Source organism: Oncorhynchus mykiss, chromosome 18 (assembly GCF_013265735.2).
Source record: "Oncorhynchus mykiss isolate Arlee chromosome 18, USDA_OmykA_1.1, whole genome shotgun sequence".
Taxonomy (NCBI): Eukaryota; Metazoa; Chordata; class Actinopteri; order Salmoniformes; family Salmonidae; genus Oncorhynchus; species Oncorhynchus mykiss.
The window spans coordinates 39269375-39297079 of record NC_048582.1 but is presented as its reverse complement, the minus strand read 5'-3'; the positions used below and the strand labels follow the sequence as shown (position 1 = coordinate 39297079).

General features: G+C 46.3%; 1 protein-coding gene across 17 annotated transcripts; it reads left to right on the top strand.

Annotated features, from left to right (window-relative positions):
- The first annotated feature begins 1138 nt into the window (after window positions 1-1138).
- On the top strand, window positions 1139-27496 carry LOC110496200 (chromodomain-helicase-DNA-binding protein 4). Of its 17 annotated transcripts, none has more exons than XM_036952743.1 (42): window positions 1139-1352; window positions 1854-1987; window positions 3392-3498; window positions 3648-3902; window positions 4433-4551; window positions 4741-5119; window positions 5378-5525; window positions 6174-6343; window positions 6673-6903; window positions 7207-7410; window positions 7689-7897; window positions 9128-9259; window positions 9370-9469; window positions 9740-9931; window positions 10639-10839; window positions 11003-11140; window positions 11383-11504; window positions 11671-11844; window positions 12110-12251; window positions 12367-12498; window positions 12645-12762; window positions 15420-15544; window positions 15825-15917; window positions 16177-16330; window positions 16487-16510; window positions 16745-16920; window positions 17234-17411; window positions 18325-18411; window positions 18537-18628; window positions 18836-18969; window positions 19077-19221; window positions 19324-19492; window positions 19709-19768; window positions 20003-20109; window positions 20343-20565; window positions 20706-20759; window positions 20912-21067; window positions 21257-21365; window positions 21669-21801; window positions 21992-22187; window positions 26958-27127; window positions 27221-27496. In XM_036952743.1, the coding sequence occupies exons 2-42, from the start codon at window positions 1924-1926 to the stop codon at window positions 27233-27235; spliced, it is 5937 nt and encodes a 1978-aa protein (XP_036808638.1). In that variant the 5' UTR covers window positions 1139-1352; window positions 1854-1923; the 3' UTR covers window positions 27236-27496. The 17 variants fall into 17 exon arrangements, with proteins under 17 accessions (XP_036808638.1, XP_036808634.1, XP_036808635.1 ...); XM_036952739.1 differs by having other exon boundaries at window positions 18528-18628; XM_036952740.1 differs by having other exon boundaries at window positions 18322-18411.
- The last annotated feature ends 209 nt before the right edge of the window (window positions 27497-27705 follow it).

Genomic DNA, 27705 nt, shown 5'->3' with positions numbered 1-27705 from the left:
CTACGCTTTGGCTGTGCTAAATGCGGTGTTTCACACAAACTACATTTGCCACAATGCAACACACATGGTGGTAGATGCAGTCTGTCTTTTTGCCAGTACTGAAAAAGGCCCATTGCATCACTTATGAGCTAATTGCATAAGCCTGCATTTCATATCCACATTGTACATTATCAATGCTTTGGCTTAGCTTTATATGCAGTACTTTGCACTCTAATAACCATGCAGTGCGAAGCACTACAGAATCATGTTAGGATTCAAACAATTTTCCCACCATTGAGTGCAATACAGTACAGGCCTTCACAAGACCTACTTCGCAGACCCTGGGTCTCAGCCTTTGGTTACACTTTCTAGGCTAGATCTAGGAAGATACAGAGGTCTGATTGAGACATAGCTTTGAAATAAGGCTTCATTAGTCTGTGTCTATGATGCATGGTGACCTATCAATATACCTAAGGCCATCATTACAGCAGGGTTTCCCTGAGTTAATGGCACTTCTGTTTTGCCTTTGTGTCTGCTTAGACTGGAAACAACATGTTTTTATTTGACTCATGGTGGTTTGGTTTGTGTGTAGATTAAATAATGGGGGTAGAGCAAATCATTGGAATCATTCAATGGTTTTCAAGTGGGTCTCCCCAAGTTCACAGTAGAGCGTTTACCTGAGTGTGCCCTGTGGTGACCCTCCACAAGGAATGTAATGGTTTATAAGTGTTCATATGGCTCCTATATATCATATGCGTCTGCATGCTTTGTGTCAGTAGATGCTGAAATATGCTCCTAGGCTGTACAGTACAGTGTCTCTACATACATGTAGATTGTGACACAGAAGTTACATGCAGTCATGTGGAGGAGTTGCCATGTGATGTCTTTTTTTCATCCCTCTCTCTTTTTGGAGTTATGCTTATTGTGGGATGTCAGTGACTATGCTCATTATTATTATGGGATGTTGGGTGGGGGTGAGTGTTCCCATAGTAACGTTGGTTGCTAGGGGGGCACGGAGGAATGGGGAAGAGACTCCATGTGAGGGAGGAGGGGGGTGGATTATTATGGTCTGTATGTTGCAAGGTAACTATGCAGAGTGGGGGAGGGGTGTGTGTGTGGGGGGGGGGGGGGGGGGGTTATTATGGGATGTCTGCCCCCTGATCTCTTTGTGTGTGTGTGCGCGGGTGTTTAATGCGAGAGAGGGAGACGGCGACGTCGTGTGCATCGCCAGGCAACATAAGACAAATACTGCATTTTAATTATTGGAACTAACGTTAGCTAGCTATTGTAACCCAAAATAGAAAAACTGTTGAAAGAAAGGCAAACGTTTCCTTTCGTTGTTTCTGTTTTCAAACAGTGGAACCATTCAACTTGTGAGTAACGTTACTGTAGTTTGTTTAGAATTGTATTTGCGATATTGGACCATTCAAAAATCAAATTAAAACAATTTAAATTCGTCATTTATTGATATGTTTTGGGACGATATGTTTTTGTTGTGTGACTCGTTTCTGAACCTAGCCGGTGATTGAGCTGGAGTTAGCGGGCTAGCTAACCAAGTGTGGGACGGAAAACTAGTAGCACGACGATGGCATGTCTAATGGCTAACTAGCTAGCTATAATGTAGCGAGACTACGCATAGATTGAAAGGCTGGTAGTCTTGAGTAGCCTAGTGTTGGCTAAAACAATTGACATCAGAAGTTATTTCACCTACTTAAGAGGCAATTTATGTATTTATATTGTTCAATCCACGAAATCAGTTCTGAATATTCACTTCAATTTTCTTGTTTCTTTTTTATTTCCACCTCCTTGCCGACCTTTTATTTCCACCTCCTTGCCGACCCGACTCCACTTGGACGGACTCGATACTGGGACAGGACTCTGGAGGCAACACGGAATTAAACTTTTTTTAAGTTAGCTAACTAAATTTTAAAGTTAGCTAGCATTATGTCTGGAAGCGAGGACGATAGGGATGATTTTGGAGCCCCAGAGGACCGGTCTCTAATGCAAGGTAGGACCACTTCAACAAATGTTTATTGCAACGAAATTAACTTATCAAAATGTTATATACTTTATGTAAATAATGCGAGTTAATCGTAAAACTGAGCCAAAGATGTAAAGAACTTGAAGGTGACGTGAATTTGAATATATGGATAACTAGCTAACATACAAGTAGGTTGTTAGTTGATACTGGTTGTGGTTAACTTGTCAGGTTGTGGTAAGCTAACGTTATTTAAGCAAGAATAATCACAGTGTTTACGGTTAGTTGGTCAACTAGTTATGGAAAAGTTAACTAACTAGCTAAGTAGTTGCAGGAACAGTGGACACCAGCCTCTAAGCTGTGGTAGTTGAGTGACTGACTACTGTAGCTAGCCGGCTAACGCGTTAGCCTAGCTTGCGTGTGCTAACAATGCTGGTTAACGTTTTGTTTCGGTTTTTATTGCAAGCCGTAGCCGTTGAAATGTAAGTTTGCAAAACGGACAGATGTTTTCCCGTACGGAAGCAATTTACAGAACTTCAACTTTTGGCTACACAAACCATGCCGACCCACCGGCATATTCTTGCGGCCTAGCAAATGTTACCGGTATTTTTACGTGCCCGATGACAAGATGGAGCCAGCCAGTTAGCTTGAAAGATGGCAGATGACGACGGCGACTTTCTCCTCCTATCATCGGGTGCTTGGTAGCGCCGCTTTGCGTGGTAGAAACAAATGCAGCCAATTCACTCTGTCTGTACATTTTACGGAACGTGTCACTCACTGCATTTGACTTATATAACGTAGATGGCTACATTAGCTGGCGAAGGACAATAAAACCGTTAGGCTAGCTGGCTACTTTGTTTACTACACAACAGGTTCGGATATGACGGCAATGCATATCCCATTAGAATCCTCGATGGGGGAAGTTAAGGCGATGGATTTTTCCGATTTTACACATAGCAGGCGTCACCAGGCCACCTTTTAGATAGTCGTTAGTAAAAATTAAAAATATATATTTTTGCATTCAAACCTCTCACATGTGAAAATCATTGACCATATATAACCCGACTCTAATCCAAATAATAACTTGGAAGAGCCATCTTTTCCAATTTGTTTGTGGGACATCCAATTCTACAATTGGGCTAACTGGACTCAACCATAACCCAGATAATGATGATATGGCATTCAGGTGGCATTTAATTAGACACCCAGCACCCCTCATTTTGACTTACAGACAGTTTATCACATGTCAGACCATGGCTACTTGGTACTGATTTCAATGCCAACAGCCATTTGCTTACATCTATCATGAGCAATTACATAATAGGCCTTGGAACCCGATTCCATATGACTTTGCAGCTACCAAGATTGCAAGGATATTCAATTGACCTTCTTCGTTACAGCTATTATTAAGCTGTGTCTCTGACCTCATTGCAGATGAGGAAGAGGAGATGTCAGAGAATGAGGCCCCGAAGGTGAAGAAGAAGAAGGCCAAAAAGAGCCGGGAGAACAAAAGCAGCAAGAGGCGGACCTCTCGCAGAGAGGTAGGCTAGAGTGACATGACCACGTCTCTAATCATATCTGTACGTTCTTGGGACGCACCATGTTCCGTTTGTCTGCCAGTGGAGGGACCCGCCACCTGTCGGAAGCCAATGGGCTTACTCATAAGCCCCCCCCCATGTGTCCTCTCCAGGATGTGCCAATGAGCTCCCCTGAGCCCATGGAGACCCCCGAGGTGGACAGGGACGAGGAGCGAGCGGCGCCCCGCTCTGACAGCGAGGGCAGCGACTACAACCCGGGGAAGAAGAAGAAGAAGAACAGGGGGAGCACCTCCAAGGAGAAGAAGAGGAGCAGCACCAGCACTGATAGAAACGGCGGAGGAAAGGACAAGAGGAAGGACCCTGAACCCGAGGAAGAGGAGGATGAGGACGACGACGACGATAGCTTGGTGAGTTTTTTTTAGTTCGAGGGTGGAGAGAGTTGTGGAGGGGGGAGATGCCATTAAAGTTGACCAAATAATATTTAATGGTGTTAATTTAATTGTCATTATGCAACTAAAACTCAGAGCTCCCGAGAAAGTGATTGAATAAGCTACTTGTAACCTCTAGATGTAGATAAGTTATCAATACTACCATGCTGAGTTGACTACCACTAGGGTGACTGGTAAGTGCACTTATGCAAGGACATACTGTCACCGTGGCAACACCAAACTACCTGCCATTGGCCCTTTGTCAAGGCAAGCTCTTGCCACATGGTATAACTGCATGCGGCTTAAAATAACCAATGTTCCCCAATGGTGGGAGGAAAGTGCTTTTGTCCAAAGCCGTGCGAGAGTTAACAAAGACCCAGTAGCTATTGAACACAATGGCAACACTCAGAGGGCAAGAAATAGTCCCACCACAATAGACCAGTCAGTAAAGAAACAAATGGAAAGAACCGCATTTTAAGCAAACGTTCATGTTGAATTGTCTCATCTAGGAGCCTAAGACGTCGTCCCAGCTCCTGGATGACTGGGGAATGGAGGACATTGACCACGTCTTCAGCGACGAGGACTACCGCTCCCTCACCAACTACAAGGCCTTCAGTCAATATGTCAGGTAAATGAGATTGTCCATGTCAATGCTTGCTGCATGAATTATATTTTAAGCTTTTTCACCCCACTTTCTGCTCTCTCAAATATGTTGTCTCTTTTCTCCCCCTGATCTCGTCTACCGCTTCACTCTTTTTCCGTATTTTTTGTTGTTGTTGTCCTCATTACTCACCATCCACCCCCATCTCTCCCTCAGACCGCTCATCGCGGCCAAGAACCCCAAGATTGCCGTGTCCAAGATGATGATGGTACTGGGTGCCAAGTGGCGTGAGTTTAGCACCAACAATCCCCTGAGAGGCTCCGCCGCCGCTACTGCAGCCCTGGCCGCCGCCAACGTGTCTGCCGCCGTGGAGAGCATGGTGGCGGAGGTCGCTCCCACCCCGGTCGCCGAGCCCCAGCCACCGGTCGCCCCGCCTCTGAAAAAGGCCAAGACCAAAGAGGGCAAAGGTCCTAATGCTCGTAAGAAGTCCAGGCCCACCCCCAAGCCCGCAGAGAAGAAGAAAGTGGCTACAAAGAAGGTAGCTCCGCTCAAGATCAAACTAGGAGGCTTCAACAGCAAGAGGAAACGCTCCTCGGTAAGTGCTTGGAACATCGCGTCGCAATGCATATAGAATTGTGAGAATCGCAATACATATCGTATCAGGACATAAGTATCGTGAGGTCCCTGGCAGTTCCCGACCCCACTGTTTAGTCACCTCTTTCTTGGCTCATATTGACTTTGTTGTTGATGACAAAACATTTTTTTTGTCATTTGGCATAGAGGCCTTCAACCTAGACACATTTCTCCTTACAACGAAGTTCCTAACCATTCTCTATCTGGCTGTTCCTATCAGAGTGAAGAGGATGAGCCTGACGTCGAGAGTGACTTTGACGACGCCAGCATGAACAGCGTGTCCGTGTCGGACGGCTCCAACAGCCGCAGCAGCCGATCCAAGAAGCCCAAGAGCAAGCCCAAGAAGAAGAAGGGTCTGTACTCTGCAGGTGTGTGTGTCTCTTTCATGGCTCTGATACATATCTCAACCCCAAGAAGTTGTGTTTCATCCATGGCTGTGATGCAGTATGTCTCAAACCCAATTTAAAAGTGGTCTTGAGTTGCTAGACTCCACAGCTGTAGTTTGGATGTGTGTGCATGTCCAATTAGCTTTGACTCAGCCAGTACCACTCAGTCTTACTGAGCCACTAGAAGATTGTACGTTTTCAGCAGGGCAGCATGTTCTGCCTTTACAAAAAAATAGTTTGTCACACACTGATGTATTCAGTAGACAAACTCTTCCGTCAGAGTATCGATACATATCGCCCAGGAGTTTGAAATGCTTCCTAGATTGCATATGAATGACTCCACCTGCACAGTAAAAGGGAGCGATGAACAGCAATGTCCATTCCCTAACGTTTCATTCTACAGCACTTTTATAAAATGCATTCTGATTGATTAAAATGTGCGTTCCTCACAATATGTAACCGCTAAAGTGTTATAGCCTCGCTGGTATTTCATTGGGGTGCTTGTCAAACAACAAAAATGTTGAACATGCATTCCTTTTTTTGGGGGGGGGGGGGGGTATTCAGGGAATGTACCATATCTAAGTTTGAATTGCTCTCACCCACTTCTGTCCTTTTGTTCCTTCCCTCCAGTCGAGGAGGACGGTGACGGTTATGAGACGGACCACCAGGACTACTGTGAGGTGTGCCAGCAGGGAGGGGAGATCATTCTGTGCGACACCTGTCCCCGGGCCTACCACATGGTGTGCCTGGACCCCGACATGGAGAACGCCCCAGAGGGCACCTGGAGCTGCCCACACTGCGTGAGTGACACCTTCCTTAGCCAATGAACGGCTCTGTGGAGTAAGTGACCGGGCAATATGGTACTGGTCAGCCAACCAGAATGATCAATCGGAGTGACAACAAAATACAGAGGAATCTGGTCGAGGGTAATGAGGAGCTATTGATATTGACAACCATTAGTCAATGATCATAAACCGCTAGCTGGTAGTACTGTGGTATATGCTGGTACTGTTAGCTCTCAAATTGCTCAAGTGTGTAACCATCTTTGCTTCCCTACCGGTCAAACAGTTAACCCTTTCCAGTTGCTCAACGACCATCCACGTGAACCCCTTCCCTCTCCCATCCACAGGAGAAGGAGGGCAAACAGTGGGAGGCGCGGGAGGAGGGCTCAGAAGAAGAGGAGGAGGAGGTGGAGGCAGAGCCGGAGGAGGACGACCACCACATGGAGTTCTGCAGGGTGTGTAAGGATGGTGGCGAGCTGCTCTGCTGCGACTCCTGTCCATCCTCCTATCACATCCACTGTCTCAACCCGCCCCTGCCTGAGATCCCCAACGGAGAGTGGATCTGCCCACGCTGCACTGTGAGTGAAACATGAGTAAATCAATGGGGTGGGACCCGGAGGGTGATTGACACGGGGCACAGCCAGTTGTTACACATGGTAAAGTGAATTCTACTTCCCAAATTTAAATCTAGCTCCCTACCCCCTTGGGTAGTGTATTGGGAAAACAAAACAACTAAATGGTTCAACACCATGAATGTAACATTACCTAACCTATCTGTAGACGAGGAGTTTTCACCATGTCGTTATGATCCGTTTGTCCTGAAAAGGGAGCGGGTTTAAAGACATTTGACCTCTTCACTGACGCTTTCCTCCCCTCCCCAGTGTCCACCCATGAAGGGCAAGGTGCAGAAGATTCTGACGTGGCGCTGGGGCGACCCCCCTCCGCCCACGCCCATCCCCCGCCCCCCAGACCTCCCGGCTGACCAGCCAGACCCCGCCCCTCTGGCCGGGCGCCCTGAGAGGGAGTTCTTCGCCAAGTGGAGCAACATGTCCTACTGGCACTGCTCCTGGGTGTCTGAGCTGCAGGTATGTACACACACACACACAGGTACGCAGGCTTACGCTCGGCCACCACGTTGCAGGCAATCGCACCCATACACACCTACCCTCATTTTGAGTTGTTGCTCATCTTAGTTTTGTTTTTCAGAGGCGCGGCGCACACTGAAACAAACACACACAAGAAATGTTGAGACGCTCGCTTCTTTGTCACTGAAATGGATTAGAGAGGAGCGTTGTCGCACCAACGTTCGACAACCCACACACACGCACACACTTCTCCCTCACCCACCTTTCCCTGCCTCCAGTTGGAGCTGCACTGTCAGGTGATGTTCAGGAACTACCAGAGGAAGAACGACATGGACGAGCCGCCTTCAGTAGACTTTGGCGAGGGCGACGAGGAAAAGAGCACGAAGAGGAAGGCCAAGGACCCGCTCTACGCCAAGATGGAGGAGAAGTACTACCGCTTTGGCATCAAGATCGCCTGGATGATGATCCACCGCATACTCAACCACAGGTCAGACGAAGCTCCCGGACTGGCTGCTAAATGGGGTTCAAATGTGTTTTTAGTCTCATTGAGAGTTAACATTTCCAAAATAGCAGCAGATTTTGAGTAGCAAGGCCAGACACATAGTCTTACACTTTTTGTGAATGAGTGTCTAGTCAGGATTTTCCCTTCAATGGAAAGGAGAACTCCTGCACACTTGATGAAATCTGCATGTTTTGTTTGTCAGGTAAAGGGTTTCTCCTTGTGATGCAAATGTCTCATGGGTCAAAGCAATCATTTCAACCAATCAGTTTCAGATACCTTTGGTCATGTAGTATATGTGGGCATCTGCTTGTCGAACATCTCATTCCAAAATCATGGGCATTAATATGGAATTGGTGCCCGCTTTGCTGCGATAACAGCCTCCACTCTTCTGGGAAGGCTTTCCACTACATGTGGGGACTTGCTTCCATTCAGCCACAAGAGCAGTAGTGAGGTCGGGCAGTGATGTTGCGCGATTAGGCCTGGCTTGCAGTCGGTGTTCCAGTTGGCACTATGCATTGGGGCAGGTAGTGTTCTCCTGGCGTCTGCCAAACTTGTGATTTATCACACCAGGGAATCTGTTTCCACTGCTCCAGAGTCCAATGGCAGCGAGCAAAACACCACTCCGGCTGACGCTTGGCATTGCGCGTGGTGATCAAAGGCTTGTGTGCGGCTGCTCGGCCATGGAAACCCATTTCATGAAGCTCCCGACAAACAGTTCTAGTGCTGAAGTTGCTTCCAGAGGCAGTTTGGAACTTGGTAGTGAGTGTTGCAACCGAGGACAAACGATTTTTACGCGCTATGCGCTTAGTGCTTGGAAGTCCCGTTCTGTGAGCTTGTGTGGACTACCACTTAGTGGCAGAGCCGTTGTTACTCCTAGACGTTTCCTCTTCAGCACTTACAGTTGACCGGGGCAGCTCTAGCAGGGCAGAAATGTGGAAAGGTGGCATCCTTTGACGGTGCCATGTTGAAAGTCATTGAGTTCTTCAGTAAGACCATTCTACTGCCAATGTTTGTCTATGGAGATTGAATGGCTGTGTGCCTGATTTTTATACTTCTGTCAGCAACGGGTGTGGCTGAAATAGCCGAATCCACTAATTTGAAGTGGTGTCCACATACTTTTGAATGTGTATGCATGCATCCATCCATGCATGCATGCATGCCTACTGGATTTAATTGGCAACGTTGCTAACCAAGTTTTGTCTGTTTGAGCTGCAGTCAGGACAAGAAGAATAACGTACACTACCTCATCAAGTGGAAAGACCTGGCCTACGACCAAGCCACCTGGGAGGCTGAGGACATGGACATCCCAGAGTTTGACGTCTTCAGACAGCAGTACTGGAACCACAGGTAACTAATGCATTATTGCCACCTACTCTACATTGTATAGGTGGAATGGAGAAGGAGTTTCTTCTTTGTCTGTTTCCGAGGGTAACAATGTTCTTTCTCGTCTGTTTCAGGGAGCTGATGATGGGCGACGAGGGTAAACCAGGGAAGAAGATCAAGGTGAAAGGCAAGACGAAGAGGATGGACCGGCCTCCTGAGAATCCTGTCGTTGATGTAAGTGTTGACTGTTGTCATTTTTATTGGATTGGCGACACGGCTTGTCTTTTATCAGAGATATGGTTTCTCGTGATTTACCGGGTATTCCTGGTCGTCATAAATTGCTCAGTATCTTACCGTTAAAATTGACTTTTAGCATCTCTTTTTCTGCAGCTTTATGTTATGTCAAACACATGATAAATCCCTTATGGTGCATATTTCCCGCTTAGTGGTGTGTCTTGACATCAACAGTAACTCACTGTTCTTCTCCATCTTCCCCCTCTTCAGCCCACCATCAAGTTTGAGCGGCAGCCTGATTACCTGGACAGTACGGGGGGCAACCTGCACCCCTACCAGCTGGAGGGTCTCAACTGGCTGCGTTTCTCCTGGGCACAGGGCACAGACACTATCCTGGCTGACGAGATGGGACTGGGCAAGACTGTGCAGACTGCCGTGTTCCTCTACTCACTCTACAAAGAGGTGTGTGTGTGTGGGAGAGAATAAGGGTGAAAGTGGATATGGGTCTTTCTGTTTACTAGGGTACCAGGGAGGATTTCATTGCTGGATAACTTGTTACAGCTGTTGACAAGTCATTGATAAAAATCTGCCATTTTTTCCCCCCCATGTCATTACATTAAGATATAAGGGGGAACCATGACTCAGTAAAATTCCTGAGGTGATTTAAACCCTAGAAAGATGCATGTTCAACTATAGTTTCTTCCATTTTACTTGTTGATAAATGTCATTGTTTACTTTTTTTGTTGTTATTTTTTATAAGACCAAATGGTAGGCATTATTTCAACAGGAACTGATCAGAATTGCCACTAGGCAGCCCTTTAGACCAATACCAACCAGCCCAGCCAGTTTGTATAATATGTCAGGTGAAATCTGACGACATATAGCTTGAGCTTTGTGTTAACACTCTTTGGTGGTGATCACATGGAGACTACTGCCACCTATTGATCGGAGTGTAGAATGCAATGTATTTGACGACACAATATTTTAACATTAGAATGATAGAAATTTAAATGTTACATGAGAAATTATATGTTATTAAGTTAAATTAGCTGTGGTTCAGTTAGTAGAGCATGGCACTTGCAACACCAATGGTAGTGTGTTTGATTCCCGCTGGGGTCACCCATACAAATTATCTTATTTTCATTAACTTTTTTCTTTCCCCCTTATAGGGTCACTCCAAGGGCCCGTTCCTGGTGAGCGCCCCCCTGTCTACCATCATTAACTGGGAAAGAGAGTTTGAGATGTGGGCCCCGGACATGTACGTGGTGACCTACGTAGGAGACAAGGACAGCAGAGCCGTCATCCGAGAGAACGAGTTCTCCTTCGAGAACAACGCCATCCGCGGAGGGAAGAGGGCTTCTAAGATGAAGGTGAGAATTACGGGGGGAAATGTTTTTAAAAAGAACCGATGAATTAGAACTGTTTATCGACAAAGGTAATATATTGACAATTTTATTTGAAATGTATCACTCCTTCAATGATATGCTGGTGTGTGTCACGTTTTTAACCGTTCCCCATGTCGTGGCCTTGTAGAAAGACTCATCAGTGAAGTTCCATGTGCTGCTGACGTCCTATGAGTTGATCACCATCGACATGGCCATCCTAGGTTCCATAGATTGGGCCTGTCTGGTGGTCGATGAGGCCCACAGGCTCAAAAACAACCAGTCCAAGGTGAGAGATTAGAGTTGTGTTATGGAGGTAGTTTACCTGTTATGTGCAACATATTCCCTTATTCAGGAACTATCAATTTGGAAATATAAGGGCAATGAGGAATCCCAAATTCTATTTTTCATTAGTTGGATACCCTCATTGTACAATGAAACTCCAGCTAAACTGGTATGGCTGAAAGTACTATTGACAAATACATAAGTGTTTCATTTTTAGATGAATAATACTCTTTCTCTCCCCTCCAGTTCTTCAGAGTGCTGAACAACTATCCTCTCCAGCACAAGCTGCTACTGACCGGTACACCTCTACAGAACAACCTGGAAGAGTTGTTCCACCTCCTCAACTTCCTCACGCCAGAGAGATTCAGGTGTGTGTGTGTGTGTGTGTGTGTGTGTGTGTGTACACACACATTCTGTCCACATTACTTTCCCACTCAAACCCAATGACCACTTCACCTGTATCACACCCCACTCATCTTAGACGAGCTATTTTAGAGTTAAACCTTTACTTACTTCCCTCCTCTCTCTGTGTAGTAACCTGGAGGGGTTCCTGGAAGAGTTTGCTGACATCGCCAAAGAGGACCAGATCAAGAAGCTGCACGACATGCTGGGACCCCACATGCTCAGGAGACTGAAGGCTGACGTCTTCAAACACATGCCCTCCAAGACGGAGCTCATCGTCAGGGTGGAGCTCAGCCCCATGCAGAAGTGAGTGAAAGTGCATGGAGGGATAGGGTGTGGTGAAGGGGTACATTTGAATAGTGGTTGACCTAGTTGTATGTGCTGTCTAACTTGGCTAAAACGGTGATGGGATCAAATATATAATTAGAATGATTAGTCATCGTCCATAGACTGTTACTTAAACGCAATCTTCCCTTGGGATACTCAACTCACGAGAACTGTACAATATAATTGGACTGTGGAAGGGGTATTAATTGTGGACTTAAAAAAAATAAAAAAAATCTATTTTTAGGAAGTACTACAAATTCATCCTCACCCGTAACTTTGAGGCCCTGAACACGCGCAGTGGTGGAAATCAAGTATCCCTACTCAACGTGGTGATGGACCTCAAGAAGTGCTGCAATCACCCCTACCTCTTCCCTGTGGCTGCCATGGTATGACCCACTTATTAATACATTTGAATGGGAATGGACCATGCTATTGTGATTTTCCTGTAAGGCTCTATACAGCTGAAGCTCTGACTCTTGATTGGTTCCCCACCCCAAACAGGAAGCCCCAAAGATGCCCAATGGGATGTACGACGGTAGCGCCCTCACTAAGTCTGCCGGGAAACTGACGCTAATGCAGAAGATGATGAGGAAGCTGAAAGACGGCGGGCACAGAGTACTCATCTTCTCTCAGGTTAGTTAACCAACACACACGCACATTATCAATATTTTATTTGAGTCCACGAATCACATTACGTCAAGAAGGATCCAAACATTTCAAAGTTCTTGGATACGAAAAGCACACACCTCACACGGGCCCATTCACTCCCTCTGCCGTAGATGACCAAGATGCTGGACCTGCTGGAGGACTTCCTGGAGAACGAGGGCTACAAGTACGAGCGTATCGACGGCAGCATCACCGGGGGCATGAGACAGGAGGCCATCGACAGATTCAATGGTGAGGCTCACACCACACTAACTTCCTCATTCAGTCTCTAACTAGATCACTATGTATACTGCAATTTCAGAGTGACTTATATATTTGTAGTTTTCAGATCTAAATTAGGTGTATATATCATATCATTGTTTTAATATCACGAGGGATTTATATACAGTACCAGTCAAAATGTGGACACGCCTACTCATTTAAGGGTTTTTCTTTAGTTTGACTATTTTCTACATTGTAGAATAATAGTGAAGACATCAAAATTATGAAATAACGCATTTGGAATCTTGTAGTTAACCAAAAAAGTGTTAAACAAATCAAAATATGTTATTTTAGATTCTTCAAAGTAGCCACCCTTTATCCTTGAGGACAGCTTTGCACACTCAACCAGCTTCAGGAGCTAGTCACCTGGAATGCTTTTTCAACACTCTTCAAGGAGTTCCCACATATGCTGAGCACTTGTTGGCTGTTTTTCCTTCACTCTGCAGTCCAACTCATCCCAAATCATCTCAATTGGGTTGAGGTCATGGGATTGTGGAGGTCAGGTCATCTGATGTAGCACTCATCACTCTCCTTGGTCAAATAGCCCTCACACAGCCTGGGGGTGTGTTGGGTCATTGTTCTGTTGAAAAACAAATGATAGTCCCACTAAAAGCAAACCAGATGGGATGATGTATCGCTGCAGAAAGCTGTGGTAGCCATGCTGGTTAAGTGTGTCTTAGAATTCTAAATAAATCATTGACAGTGTCACCAGAAATGTACCCTCACACATCAATCACACCTCCTCCATGCTTCACGGTGGGAACCACACATGCGGAGATCATCCGTTCACCTACTCTGTGTCTCACAAAGCCAAGGCTGTTGGAACCAAAAATCTAACATTTGGAGTCATCAGACCAAAGGACAGATTTCCACTGGTCTAATGTCCATTTCTCGTGTTTCTTGGCCCAAGCAAGTCTCTTCTTCTTATTGGTGTCCTTTAGTAGTGGTTTCTTTGCAGCAATTTGACCATGAAGGCTTGATTCACAGTCTCTTCTGAACAGTTGATGTTGAGATGCGTCTGTTATTGAACTCTGTGAAGCATTTATTTGGGCTGCAATTTCTGAGGCTGGTAACTCTAATGAACTTATCCTCTGCAGCAGAGGTAACTCTGGTTCTTCCTTTCCTGTGGCGGTCCTCATGAGAGCTAGTTTCATCATAGTGCTTGATGGTTTTTGCAACTGCACTTGAAGAAACTTGAAAAGTTCTTGAAATGTTCCGGATAGACTGACCTTCATGTCTTAAAGTAATGATGGACTGTCGTTTCTCTTTGCTTATTTGAGGTGTTCTTGCCATAATATGGACTTGGTCTTTTACAAAATAGGGCTATCTTCTGTATACCAAACCTACCTTGTCACAACACAACTGATTGGCTCAAACGCATTAAGAAGGAAAGAAATTCCACAAATTAATTTAAGAATACAAACCTGTTAATTGAAATGCATTCCAGGTGACTGCGTCATGAAGCCGGTTGAGAGAATGCCAAGAGTGTGCAAAGCTGTCAAGGCAAATATAAAATATATTTTGATTTATTTAACACTTTTTTTTGTTTGTTTTGTTTACTACATGATTCCATATGTGTTATTTCGTCGTTTTGATGTCTTCACTATTATTCTACAATGTAGAAAATAAAGAAAAACCCTTGAATGAGTAGGTGTGTCCCAACTTTTGACTGGTACTGTTTATTTGAAGTGTTAATTTTTATTTTAATCAAATGAAATGACATTTATGGTGCAACATTTTGAATGACCTAGTCTGCAGAACTATTAGGCTACTCCTATTCTTACAGTAAGCTATTTTACATTCACCAGCCTTATGTTTTCTGAAGCTCCTGATTTAGTTCTTCATTTCAATTGTGCGGGAATAGACAACCTAGATGGCCGTCTGATATCAATGTACGATTATCTAAAGCGCTGTTTTATTCTTGTGGGGTTTTCGTTGAAATCGGGCTTGTTTTAGTACGCAGGTGCATGCAATCTCAAGTTAATTTGGTCTTAAGAATAATAGCGATTTTAAAACAGGGCTCCAAAGAAGTTCTGAGTCTTTGTTGCAATAGTTTTTGGGGGAATTTGTTATCCTCCCTGACTGTCTAGCTTTGGTTAGTTCTCAAATGTGATATTAATACAAAATATATAGTTTATTTTTAATTTTTTACACAGTTTGTATTGGGTTTTAGTTGTTTTTAGAGATGGAATTCTCAGTAGGTGGAAACGGCGCCGCTGGCCGCCCCCCACAACCCGTTGTTGTTGAGGGGCGGCATACCTTATTTTGCAGCACATGTTGTGCTCTTCTGTCGCGCGTGCAATGATGTCCGAGGAGAAAAACAGTGTTCGTTGTTTACTACTTTGTTGTAATATTGCAGACTTACTGTTTCACCACTAAGGAGTCCAGCTCTAAGTTTAAACACGCATTTTTCCATCCTGAAAATAATAATTATTATACTTTTATTTTGTTTTGCTTGTTTGGATTTTGGCGGGCCAGAAAAAACAGAATAATCCCTGTAAAGTGAATGATTGTAGAGAGAAAGCAAGTGATTTGATGTAAATATAGATAGTTGTTGATGTAGAAAGTGATTGATATATATACGTATAGTGATTTGGTCTGAGTGGTTGATCTGTTTTGTTCCTTAGCTCCTGGAGCGCTGCAGTTTGCCTTCCTGCTGTCGACGAGAGCTGGAGGTCTGGGTATCAACCTGGCCACCGCCGACACCGTCATCATCTACGACTCCGACTGGAACCCCCACAACGACATCCAGGTAACACACTTGGAACCATCACACACCGGCCCAATCCCAAATCAAGCCCAATGATCTTCGAATTAGATTAGTAGAAGTACTATGGTGAACCTTCCACCTAGCCTGTCAGAGGGCAAGGTGGAGCTATTACCATATTGCTTACACCTGTCGAATGCTTATGGATCAGTTTATGATTGGGCCATTCACCATCTCCTTGTTCTCTATTATATCAACTTTTATTAAGGTGGTTGCAAGGATGAAAGGGTCATATACTGTTTGTCTCTTGTCTTCCTCATCTCAGGCGTTCAGCAGAGCTCACCGTATTGGACAGAACAAGAAGGTGATGATCTACCGCTTCGTCACAAAGGCCTCTGTGGAGGAGAGGATCACTCAGGTAAAGAGGCTGTCCCCTCTCCTGCAACATCACAATGACCTCTTCACGACGCAACACGGCCGCCTGTATCATAGAATTGCTAACTTGTTGTTGGATCCAATGAATGTGTGTGTGTGTGTGTGTGTGTGTGTGTGTGTGTGTGTGTGTGGAAGCGAGCCTCGTCTGTCGTCAGGGCAACTCATTACATTTCCTTGGCCCATACGGGCAGGAAGAAAGTCGACGCAGACACTGAAACGTCCCACGTTCCCTCCCTCTCCAGGTAGCCAAGAAGAAGATGATGTTGACCCACCTGGTGGTGCGTCCTGGTCTGGGCTCCAAGACGGGCTCCATGTCCAAACAGGAGCTGGACGACATCCTCAAGTTCGGCACGGAGGAGCTGTTCAAGGACGAGCTTGGAAAGGGGGACAAAGAAGGTATAACAAAATAAAGGGCTGTTGTAAACATGGAGGGATGATGGATGGAGTGGATAGTTGTTCATCTATCAAATCACTTCTCAGTTGTCTTGAAAGGGAGCAATGAAACGTTGTCTTATTGTATATTTTTTATTTTATTTTTTTACCTGCCCTCAGCAGGTTACTGGAAGCGTGTTGCAGGTGAACAGAAAACAAGCAAATGCCAGCAGATACGAACAGTCAAATAAGATGATAGTTTGTTGGTTATTACTTATTCGTGCTTATTAGGTGAAATGATCAACATTTTGGGTAAACCGATGTGACAATGTCTAGAACAGATTTAGTTCGAGATAAGGTAATGACAATGTTTATAACACATTCATAACGTTCTGATAATGTTTGGACCATGTTCTGAAAATGTTTAATGTCCCTCAGGTGAAAACAAGGAGGAGGACAGCCAGGTGATCCACTACGATGACATGGCAGTGGACAGGCTGCTGGACAGGAACCAGGAGTCCGAAACCCCGGAGGAAACGGAGATCGGGAGCATGAACGAGTACCTCGGCTCCTTCAAGGTGGCCCAGTACGTGGTCAAGGACGAGGAGGAGGCGGTAAGTTGTGTTTTAGCGGACACTTTGACCCAGAGTGACGTTTCACATTTTTAGAAGGTTGACTCCCAAATGGCCTTGCTGTAGCCCAGACGGTGTGTGTGTGTGTGTGTGTGTAACTGACGTGTCTCATTTGACACCTGCACACTTGATCAATGACTCTCCTTTTGCCCCCCTCTCTCTCCTTTTGCCTCTCTCCTTTCCCTCCCCTCTCTCTCCTTTCCCTCCCCCCTCTCTCTCTCTCTCTCTCTCCTTTCCCTCCCCCCTCTCTCTCTCTCCTTTCCCTCCCTCCCTCTCTCTTGCCCCTTCCCCTCAGGAGGAGGAAGTGCAGAGGGAGATCATCAAGCAGGAGGAGAGTGTCGACCCAGACTACTGGGAGAAGCTGCTCAGGCACCACTATGAGCAGCAGCAGGAGGACCTGGCCCGCAACCTGGGCAAGGGCAAGCGCATCCGCAAGCAGGTCAACTACAACGACGGCTCCCAGGAGGACCGAGGTAGTAGACGGGGTAACAACAACAAGCGCCATTACTTACTTACGTGTGTGTGTGTGTGTGAGAGAAAGAGTGGTGGGTGTGAGTTTCACTGGGGAAGTCTTAGTAACTGAGTGGTGTCAGGTGTTTGTGTTGGTTTGATTACTCCTCACCTCCTGCATGAGGTACGTCTCTCCAGTTGTGGTGGCAATTAGAATTTTCCTCCCCATTTGCCTCACCTCTTCAGAAAGCCTCTGTGTCAGTTCTCAGAAAGCCTGGTAAATCTTCCGACACATGCTCGTGATCTTCTATTCCCAGCAACAATCCAAGCTATTCAGAATGACATTTAACGTGAGTGGGGTATATGTTCCAAGTCCTAGTTCGTTTTCTGTTGGAATGGCAGCTTTCCTTGTTGACCTTTGACGCCTGAATACAATGCATTGCAGTGGGCGTGACCTGCACTACCCACAATGCGCTGCACGGCCACCATGATCTCAGGCCCCTCACCGAGAGGATGAAAATGGCCCTCTTTAATCCTAGAACCCTAGGAGATTCGAAGAATGAGTTGGCGTGTGTGACTGAATTGCGGTTGTTTTGTACCCCTTCCCTGTTTTGAGTCGGGGAAACAGTACATCTCTTCTCGGCTCCTAACTGTACACATACTAACTTAAACAATGTCCCACATGTGGTTTGAGTCAGCTACTCACACTCGTGTCAACTTGCCCACAAGCAGTGCCCATCACCCCCATATCTGTGATGTTGGTTTCCTTCTAGCACTCTGTGCTTGGTCTGGTTGTCAACCTTTTACTCAAAGTCCACTTCCTTGTAGAATCCCCCCCCCCCCCCCCCCCCCGTAAATGTTCATCTTTTAATAACTTCAAAGAAGTTTCTGGACTGTGTACTGAAATTGCGCCCTGTGTCTTCTGTCTCCAAGCAGATTGGCAGGATGACCAATCGGACAACAACTCGGACTACTCTGTGGCCTCCGAGGAGGGTGACGAGGACTTTGATGAGCGGGCAGAAGGTAAGCGAAAGTGTGTGTGGACAGATGGCGTCTCTGTCGGTGGTGTTTACAAGAGTGGGTGGGTGGGTGTGTTTGTGAAGCTTAAGAGAATAACTTTTCGTGCTTTCCTTTTTCTGGCGGTGCAGCCAACTCTCGCAGACCCAACAGGAAAGGCATGCGGGGCGACCGGGACAAGCCACTGCCCCCCCTGCTGGCCAGAGTGGGAGGCAACATTGAGGTCAGCTCTCAATGTCCATCGATCACTGCACTCTGAACCACTGCTCTGCGTGATCCTGAAATGTGTTTGCAATTTAGCTTATCTACAGATGGGCCGACCCACCACTTGTCTCTTGGCATTCAATTGGCTTGTATAGAAATAGAGGTCAGGGGTCAATATGTGGACTACCTGTTAACTCCACGCTAACCCTGCCTCTCTGGTGTTCAGGTGTTGGGCTTCAACGTTCGCCAGAGGAAGGCCTTCCTGAATGCAGTGATGCGTTATGGGATGCCTCCTCAGGACGCCTTCACCACCCAGTGGCTGGTCAGAGACCTGCGCGGGAAATCTGAGAAAGAGTTCAAGTGAGTAACTAACATGTTATAGTGTAAATCCACAATAGTAATGCCCTGACATTGGTTGAATTTGTCCTCTATATTTTGTTTTACATCGGATCCTCTCTCTCTCGCAGGGCGTATGTCTCCCTCTTCATGAGGCACCTGTGCGAGCCCGGCGCCGACGGAGCCGAGACCTTCGCCGACGGCGTCCCCCGCGAAGGGTTGTCGCGGCAACACGTACTCACCCGCATCGGTGTGATGTCGCTGATCCGCAAGAAGGTAGAGCCCAGCTCCTGGTTTGGGATAGTTGGGAGGAATTCAACTCAGCCGCCGTATGCTGAAGTGAGAGTGTAGCGTGTCCCTGACCGTGTTTCCCACCAGGTCCAGGAGTTTGAGCACGTCAACGGCCAGTGGTCCATGCCCTGGATGATGGAGCTGGAGGAGAGTAAAAAGGCTGCGGCCGCTGCAGCTGGAGCCCGCCCCGACTCCCCAGGGAAGACCCCCTCCACGGGCACGCCTGCAGACACGCAGCCCAACACGCCCGCCACAGGTACAGCCCGCTACGTACGCCCTCTTCCACAACCCTCTCCCCGGTCCTTGCTCTTCCTGCGTTTCCTAGGGCTAATCCGTCTTTCCCTGCTGTAGTGACCTATGGTCTGTAACCCAAAATCTCTGCAAGTGGGTCCCACGTCTTTGCAGAGTGTAGGCCCTCTCCTGCGATGATGCTTTTAACCCCTGTTCCCCTCTGTGTGCTCGCCCTCCCCAGCCCCCAAAACTCCCTCCACTGGCACACCCGCAGACACGCAACCCAACACGCCTGCCCCAGGTAAACCAACTCTGTCCCCTCCCTCCCCCTGTCTTCCTCCACACCCTCTCACTGTTCCAGGCCTCTTGACATGCAGGGTCAAACCACTGACTCAAGCGCTGCTGCTGCTATGCTGGTTTTAGTGAAACCACCCTGGAAAAAGTGGCGCTTGCTTGGGTGTGTAAAACGTGTAACTGTCAATCAGTGCTTGGAGATGTGGAAGGTGGATTAAGAGCTGATGTCCTGTCGGTTTAGCAGACGATCCTTCGAAGACGGAGGACGCCGTGAAGGATGGCGAGAAAGAGGAGAAGAAAGATGGCGAGGTGGAGAAGGAGGAGTCCAGAAAGACGGAAGACCGAGAGGTAAAGAATGATACACTTGATCCACATTGGTCAATAGACTAGAATAAGCCAATGGCTGACCAAAGCCAACCAATCTATCATACTTGTACATGGGGTATTGATACCACAGTAAATATCATTGTTGTGAAGTTTGAGATGGATCTCCTTGTCCAGAATGGTTCGTTTTTAGTAAGTTTTAAAATGTCTGCTGTTCTCTGTGCTTTCTGGTTTGACGAAATGTTCCTCTCTTTCAGGTAAATGCGATCCCCGATAACGAGGAGAAGACTCCTTCCCCTGAACCGAAAGAGAAAGATGAAGGAGAGCCCATGGAAACAGACAAGCCTACCAACGGAGAGGCGGAGAAGGACGGCGAGACTGCAGAGGAGACTGCTCCGGGAGGAGAGGAGACCAAGTCTCCAGCAGCAGAGGCCAAGATGGACGTGTCCGAGGTCAAATCGGAAGACTCCGAGGCCAAAGGTGATGGCGTAATAGAATATGGTTCAGCTCAATTTTTCCACAGTGCCATTTCTATTGCATTCTATTAGACGCTCGTTTTGGTGTTTACTAATGTCCCCCCCCCCCCCCCCCCCCTTCTCTCCATCCCTCTGGATTTGCAGCAAAAGAGAAGACGGAGAAGATGGATACCACTCCTGCCTCAGAGGAAAAGAAAGGTAGCTCCTCTCGCCATCGTTCTCATTTTGCACTCGTCAATCCACAAACTGCAGTAAGGACATACTGTTGGTCCCGTGCCTTGTGTCGGTCCACGTTTCTGCTTCACTCCGTTCTCTCACTCGCCCCATTTTCAACCTCGTTCTTTCTGCAGAGCAAAAGGAGGAGAAGGATGGCGTGAAGGCGGAGGAGCTGGCCAAGCTGCAGAACGGGGACAGTGTGAAGGAGGGAGCGGCGGCCGGAGTCAGTGAGGAGAAGAAGAAAGCCAAGACGAGATTCATGTTCAACATCGCCGACGGAGGATTCACAGGTAAGAGAACTGGAGTGTCAAGAGGGAAAGCATACCACAAACACACACGCATGCACAGATCTCCGCACGTTCTCAACTGATTTTTGGTTGGTTTCATACATGGTTAAGCGCTACTCTTGGACTAAATAGCATTTTCAATGGTCTCAATTGTTACTTCAGGGAATCACTCTTTTTCTCCCCCTCTTACAGAGCTGCACTCCTTGTGGCAGAACGAGGAGAGGGCCGCCACCGTCACCAAGAAGACCAACGAGATTTGGCATCGTCGCCATGACTACTGGCTTCTGGCTGGCATCATACAGTATCCTTTTATACCACTGTTGACAAACCATGCGGCCCACCGTGGCTCTTTGCAAACAAACATCAGTGGTTTACGGTCACATTTTTCTCTTCAAAATGTAACCAGTGCAACGCTCATTAGAAAATTGCCTCCACGGCGGAGTGCCTTTAGGCAGGAAAAAGTACAGTCTCAACAGATCTAATAACTATGGCCAGCTTCAAGTATTGGTTAATTGTCACATACATTAGGCCAATATTAGGTCATACCGCAAACAGTGGGGCCAGTCTGTTTTAGTTTTTTTCCCTTGACTCTGGCGCCCCCTAGACACGGCTACGCGCGTTGGCAGGACATCCAGAACGACGTGAAGTTCGCCATCCTCAACGAGCCCTTCAAGGCTGAAATGAACCGAGGCAACTTCCTGGAGATAAAAAACAAGTTTCTGGCCAGGAGGTTCAAGGTATAAAGGCCTTTATTAACCCTATATTAGCCATGGACATTTATACACCACCCCCCTCCCAGGCCTGTTTGTCAGCAGTTCTCATTTTCACTCGTATCGCGTAAAGTTTTGTTGTGCTCCATGTACACGCTGCTCATTTTGTATTGCTCTATTCTCATCCACCCCTCTGCTTCGTCCCTCCTCCCCCTAGCTGCTGGAGCAGGCCCTGGTGATCGAGGAGCAGCTGCGCCGGGCGGCCTACCTCAACATGTCGGAGGACCCTTCCCACCCCTCCATGGCCCTCAACACGCGCTTCAGCGAGGTGGAGTGTCTGGCCGAGTCCCACCAACACCTCAGCAAGGAGTCCATGTCGGGGAACAAGCCCGCCAACGCCGTCCTGCACAAAGGTAAGCTAGCCAGCTGGAACTCGCCTAGTACGCCCGGTTCGAGTTCATTAGGTCACGCTGTAGAAAAAATGTTTGGCAACGGAAAATTCAAATGGATCCTATGGTACCTCACCATTTTTAACTTTGTGTCTGACCGTTTTGTGCCTACTGAACGTGACCCTGTGCAAAGAAATAGGAAGAATTGCGTCTTTGCTGACAAACAGACCGTAATGCATTTATCAACCTAACCTAAAGTACCTTGAGGCTTACCGTAATTGCTGGACTATTAAGCGCGCCTGAATATAAACCGCACCCACTGAATTATTAAAAAATATGTATTTTGTACATAAATAAGCCGCACATGTCTATAAGCCGCAGGTGCCTACCGGTACATTGAAACAAATGAACTTGGTCACTATCTTCCTCCTCCTGTGCTCTGAAACCACTGAAGTCATCTCCTTCGGTGTCGGAGTTGAATAGCCTCAGAATTGCTTCATCCGATGTTGGATCGTTTTCATTGTCGCTCTCGTCACTTTCATCCGGAGGCAAATTCCCCGCTGAGCTCATGCTGCCCCCTTCAACACGCAGCAGTCCAGCCTTTCGAAACCCGTTGATGATAGTGGATTTTTTGACAATGCTCCACGCTGTCAGGACCCACTGGCAGACTTGACCATAAATTGCTCTTCGCATGCGGCCCATTTTAGTGAAGGATTTCTCCCCACTTGTCATCCAAGCCTCCCACTGAACAAGGAGCGCCACCTTAAATGCACGATTTACACTGATGTCGAGTGGCTGCAAATACTTTGGGCCATCTGCTTTTCTTCCCTCTGAAAGCTTTTGTGGTCTTTTTGCACTGAGTCAGTTCCTCACGCTGCTGTTTCCAACGTCTTATCATCGACTCATTAAGGCCAAACTCCCGTGCAGCAGCTCTATTTCCTTTTCCAACAGCCAGATCGATCGCCTTCAACTTGAAAGCTGCATCATATGCATTTCTCTGTGTCTTTGCCATGATGAGGGTGACATAATGACCACCGTAATCAGAATGATGGGAAGTTTGCGCGCACTCGATTTACGTCACATTATGTGACGGTGCTCAGTTTTTTGGCGGCATGAATCTTGTGAAAGCGGGAAAAAATCCATAAATTAGCCGCATCATTGTATAAACCGCGAGGTTCAAAGCGTGGGAAAAAAGTAGCGGCTTATAGTCCGGAAATTACGGTAGTTGAAGATTTGTAAAGGTGATGATAATAATAATAGATGTATTTTATACAGCGCTTTTCATTCCAAGTAAGAAAGGAAGTAACTTAACAGGAGGGAGCATAATTGTAGAGCCAGGCAGGGAGGTAGAGATATCATTCATCGGGCACCTCGTCTTCCATAGTCACAGTTCCTCCTCCGTAGATAGGCTGGATCGTCCACTACTGAGATGTGGCACCCACCTGGATGACGCTTCGGCGACTGTAAAAGCACCAGTAAGACCACCACACCTCAGCAGTGGTCCAGAAAAGCCCCCTACAGAGCAAGCTTCTGCATCTCCGCACACCGCTGTCCACTTGCCTCTAAGAACTGGGGCAGGAGGCAAAAAGCCAAGGCTGGGTTGCTGAGTCATTCAACACATACTACAAGCTAGCTAGCTAGTTAGCCAAGCCAAATATAAACTGACTTACCATAATCAGTCCTGCATTTTCGCGGGTCACACCAGATACTACAGTTCATCTATAAACATTCTAGAAACCTCTACAGTCCTGATCGGCACAGCAGAAGATGATGCGTCCAAGCTTGAAACCACGGCCCTTTATGTGAATATATATACAGTACCAGTCAAAAGTTTGGACACACCTACTCATTCAATTTTTCTATTTAGAATAATAGTGAAGACATCAAACTACAAAATGGCACACATGGAATCATGTAGTAACCAAAACTGTGTTAAACAAATCAAAATATATATTTAGATTCTTCAAAGTAGCCACCCTTTGCTTTGATAACTGCTTTGCACACTCTTGGCATTCTCTCAACCAACTTCACCTGGAATGTTTTTCCAACAGTCTTGAAGGAGTTCCCATATGCTGAGCACTTGTTGGCTGCGGTCCAACTTATCCCAAATCATCTCATTTGGGTTGAGGTCGGGTGATTGTGGAGGCCAGGTCATCTGATGCAGCACTCTGTCACTCTCCTTATTGGTCAAATAGCCCTCACACAGCCTGGAGGTGTGTTGGATCATTGTCCTGTTGAAAAACAAATGATAGTCCCACTAAACCAGATGGGGTGGCGTATCGCTGCAGAATGCTGTGGTAGCCATGCTGGTTAAGTGTGCCTTGAATTCTAAATAAATCACTGACAGTGTCACCAGCAAAGCACCCCTACACCATCACACCTCCTCCGTGCTTCACGGTGGGAACCACACATGCAGAGATCACCTACTCTGTGTCTCACAAAGACAAGGCGGTTGGAACCAAAAATCTAACATTTGGAGTCGTCAGATCAAAGGACAGATTTCCACTGGTCTAATTTCCATTGCTTGTGTTTTTGGGGCCAAGCAAGTATCATCTTCTTATTGGTGTCATTTAGTAGTGGTGTCTTTGCAGCAATTTGACCATAAAGGCCTGATTCACTCAGTCTCTGAACAGTTGATGTTGAGATGTGTCTGTTATATGAACTCTGAAGCATTTAATTGGGCTGCAATTTCTGAGGCTGGTAACTCTAATGAACTTATCCTCTGCGGCAGAGGTAACTCTGGGTCTTCCTTTCCTGTGGCGGTCCTCATGAGAGCCAGTTTCATCATAGCGCTTGATGGTTTTTGTGACTGCACTTGAAGAAACTTTCAAAGTTCTTAATGTTCCGGATTGACTGACCACCTTGTCTTAGTGATGGACTGTCGTTTCTCTTTGCTTGTTTGCGCTGTTTTTGCCATAATATGAACTTGGTATTTTACCAAATAGGGTTATCTTCTGTATACCACCCCTACCTTGTTACAACTGATTGGCTCAAATGCATTAAGAAGGAAAGAAATTCCACAAATGTACTTTTAAGAAGGCACACCTGTTAATTGGAATGCATTCCAGGTGACAACCTCATGAAGCTGGTTGAGAGAATGCCAAGAGTGCAAAACTGTCATCAGTTGGCTACTTTAGGGAATCTATAATATATTTTGTTTTAACACTTTTTGGGGGTTACTACAGGATTCCCGTATGTGTTATTTCCAAATGTTTACGTCTTTATTCTACAATGCAGAACATTTTTTTTAAATAAAGAAAAACCCTTGAATGAGTAGGTGTCAACTTTTGACTGGTACTATATATGTGTGTGTGCATTCATAAAGTAATCAGCCCTCTTGACTTTTTCCAAATTTTTGTTATGTTACTGCCTTTATTCTAAAATGTAGTAAATACATTTTTGCAAATGTATAAAAAGTTTAAAAATATCACATTTACATAAGTATTCAGACCCTTTACTCAGTACTTTGTTGAAGCACCTTTGGCAGACTCGAGTCTTCTTGGGTATGATGCTACAAGCTTGGCACATCTGTTTTTGGGGAGTTTCTCACTTCTCTGCAGATCCTCTCTCAAGCTCTGTCAGGTTGGATGGGGAGCTTCGCTGTACAGCTATTTTCAGGTCTCTCCAGTGATCAAGTCTGGGCTCTGGCTGGGCCACTCAAGGAAATTTAGAGACTTGTCCCGAAGCCACTCCTGCATTGTCTTGGCTGTGTGCTTAGTGTCGTTGTCTTGGTGGGAGTTGAACCTTCACCCCAGTCTGAGGTCCTGAGCGCTCTGGAGAAGCTTTTCATCAAGGATTTATCTGTACTTTGCTCTGTTCATCTTTCCCTCTATCCTGACTAGTCTCCCAGTCCCTGCTGCTGAAAAATATCCACACAGCATGATGCTGCCACCACCATACTTCACCGTAGGGATGGTGCCAGGTTTCTTTCAGATGTGACCCTTGGCATTCAGGCCAAAGAGTTCAATCTTGGTTTCATCAGACCAGAGAATCTGGTTTCTAATTGTCTGAGAGTCTTTAGCTGCCTTTTGGCAAACTCTAAGCGGGCTGTCAGGTGGAGGTCCTTCTGGAAGATTCTCCCATTTCCACAGAGGAACCTTGGAGCCATGTCAGAGTGACCGTTGGGTTCTTGGTCACCTCCCTGACCAAGACCCTTCTTCCCCGATTGCTCAGTTTGGCCTGGCAGCCAGCTCTAGGAAGAGTCTTGGTGATTCCAAACTTCTTACATTTAAGAATGATGGCGGACACTGTGTTCTTGGGGACCTTCAATACTGCATACATTTTTTTTTATTTTGGTACCCTTCCCCAGATCTGTGCCTCGACACAATCCTGTCGCGAACCTTCGACCTCATTGCTTGGTTTTTAGTCTGACATGCATGGTCAACTGTGGGACCTTAAATGGATAGGTGTTGCCTTTCCAAATCATGTCCAGTCAATTGAATTTACCACAGGTGGACTCCCAAGTTGTAGAAGTGTCAAGGATGATCAATGGAAATAGAATGCACCTGAGCTCAATTTCAAGGCTTATAGCAAAGGGTCTGAATAATTATGTAAATAAGTTATTTCTGCTTTTTTTTTTTTTTTCTTCATATAAATACATTTGCAACAATTTCTAAACCTGTCTTTTGCTTTGTCATTATGGGATATTGTGTATAGATTGATGAGGAACATTAAACACTTTCAGAACAAGGCTAATGTAAGAGAATTTGGAGAATACTTTCTGAATACACTGTATATAGGCATATGTATGTTGGCAAGCACTTCCAGGTTCTCATTCTCTCTTTCCCCTCTCAGTGCTGAAACAGCTGGAGGAGCTTCTCAGTGACATGAAAGCAGACGTGACCCGTCTCCCGGCAACCATCGCCCGGATACCCCCGGTCGCAGTGAGACTCCAGATGTCCGAGAGGAACATCCTCAGCCGCCTGGCCAGCAGAGGCCCCGAACCACAGCCTCAACAACCACAGGTAAGCGCCCACCCCAATGAGGGATGTGTGAATGTTTTGTGCACAAGTCTTGTCACGTTTTGTAATGTTCTTGTTGTGTTCTTTCACCTACAGCTGTCACAACAGTAGCCTGGCTTAGCCCCCTTGAACCTCACCACCTCTACATTCCTGATCGGCACAGCAGACGATGATGCGCCCAAGCTTGAAACCACGGCCCTTTATATAATATGGACTTGCAGCGTTCCTACAGGCTGACTCCTGGACACTGTGGAAATAATAGCTATTTTAATTTTTCCTTTTGTTTTGACTTTATTAATATTATTGATATAATGTTATTATGATGGTTTTTTTGGGACCTAAATAAAAATGTAATAAAGGTTTTTGTTTGTTTTTTTTTATCATGTGATTTTGTGTGGGTGGGGGGGGGTTGGAGGGAATGATTCAATGGTGTATAAGCAAGTCTAATAAAAATATACAGAACAGGGTGAGTAAAATGGTCAGAGTGGGGTATTCTCTCATTTATGTCTGGAAGTAGCTGGCCAAAGTTAGCTTGGGTGCTTGACTGCCGTGAGGTCAAGACCGCTCCGATCAACCCGGCT